Genomic DNA, 1,208 nt, shown 5'->3' on the forward strand with positions numbered 1-1,208 from the left:
ACGACCTCCTTCTCCTCCTTATGTCCGTTGGCATCCAGGTCCAGCTTCTGCTTCTCTGTTTTCATCTGACCAATAATCCCAGATTGCTTCTCAATCGTTTCTTTCAGTTCCTGAATCTCTTTCTTAAATACAGATTCCGTCCGATGAATAGCGGCCGCTTTTTCACTCTTAATTCTTTCTAGTTGCTCTCTCAAGTCAAGATTTTTTTCCTCCATCTCAATTGACTTATCGTAATATTCTTCCTTAAGACTTACTAACTCCTCTAAGAGGCCGTTATACCTTTCATTCCTGACTAAATCATTGACTTTAGCCTCAGTCAGCTTCATCTCTAGTCTTTCTTTTTCTGTTTCCATCTCTCTAATAATTTCTAATTGCTTCTCAATTGTCTCTTTCAGTTCCTCAATATCTTCCTCAAATACAGATTCTAACCGATGAATAGAGGCAACCTTTTCACGCTCACCTTTTTCTAGTTGCTTACTTAATTCAAGATTTTTTTCTTCCATCTCTTGATTTCTCGTAATACTCTTCCTTAAGATTTACTAACTCCTCTAAGAGGCTGTTGTAATTTTTGTTCCTGACCAAATCCTTTTCTTTAGCCTCAGTCAGCTTCATCTCTAGTCTTTCTTTTTCTGTTTCCATCTCTTTAATAATATCCAATTGATTCTGAATTGTTTTTTCTAATTCCTCAATTTCTCCCTCAAATATAGATTCCAACCGATGAATAGACTCTGCTTTTTCACCTTCAACATTTACTAGTTTCTCGCTTATTTCAAGATTTATTTGTTCCATCTTAGTTAATTGATTTAGATATTCTCCGATTGAAGCATTTTTATTTGATAATTCGTCTTTTAGGTGATCGTTAGTTTGTTGAAGATCTTGCAACTCTGTTGAGAATTTTTCAGTCTCGATTTCTTTTTCTGTTTCCATCTCTTTAATAATGTCCAGTTGATTCTGAATTGTTTTTTCTAATTCCTCAATTTCTCCCTCCAATACAGATTCCAAACGATGAATAGAGTCTGCTTTTTCACCTTCAACATTTACTAGTTTCTCGCTTATTTCAAGATTTATTTGTTCCATCTTAGTTAATTGATTTAGATATTCTCCGATTGAAGCATCTTTATTTGATAATTCGTCTTTTAGCTGATCGTTAGTTTGTTGAAGATCTTGCAACTCTGTTGAGAATTTTTCAGTCTCGATTTCCCTTTCCT

At 34.6% G+C, this 1,208-nt stretch overlaps 1 protein-coding gene across 1 annotated transcript in view; it reads right to left on the minus strand.

The window, feature by feature from the left end:
* Window positions 1–483: 483 nt before the first annotated feature.
* The window catches only part of LOC137631412 (chromosome partition protein Smc-like), a 1,245-nt gene continuing 520 nt past the window's right edge, over window positions 484–1,208 (minus strand). Inside the window, exon 1 of the mRNA XM_068363178.1 lies at window positions 484–1,208. This exon is cut by the window's right edge and continues 520 nt beyond it. Within this exon, the coding sequence (XP_068219279.1) occupies window positions 484–1,208 (725 nt within the window).

Source organism: Palaemon carinicauda, chromosome 39, assembly GCF_036898095.1.
Source record: "Palaemon carinicauda isolate YSFRI2023 chromosome 39, ASM3689809v2, whole genome shotgun sequence".
Taxonomy (NCBI): domain Eukaryota; kingdom Metazoa; phylum Arthropoda; class Malacostraca; order Decapoda; family Palaemonidae; genus Palaemon; species Palaemon carinicauda.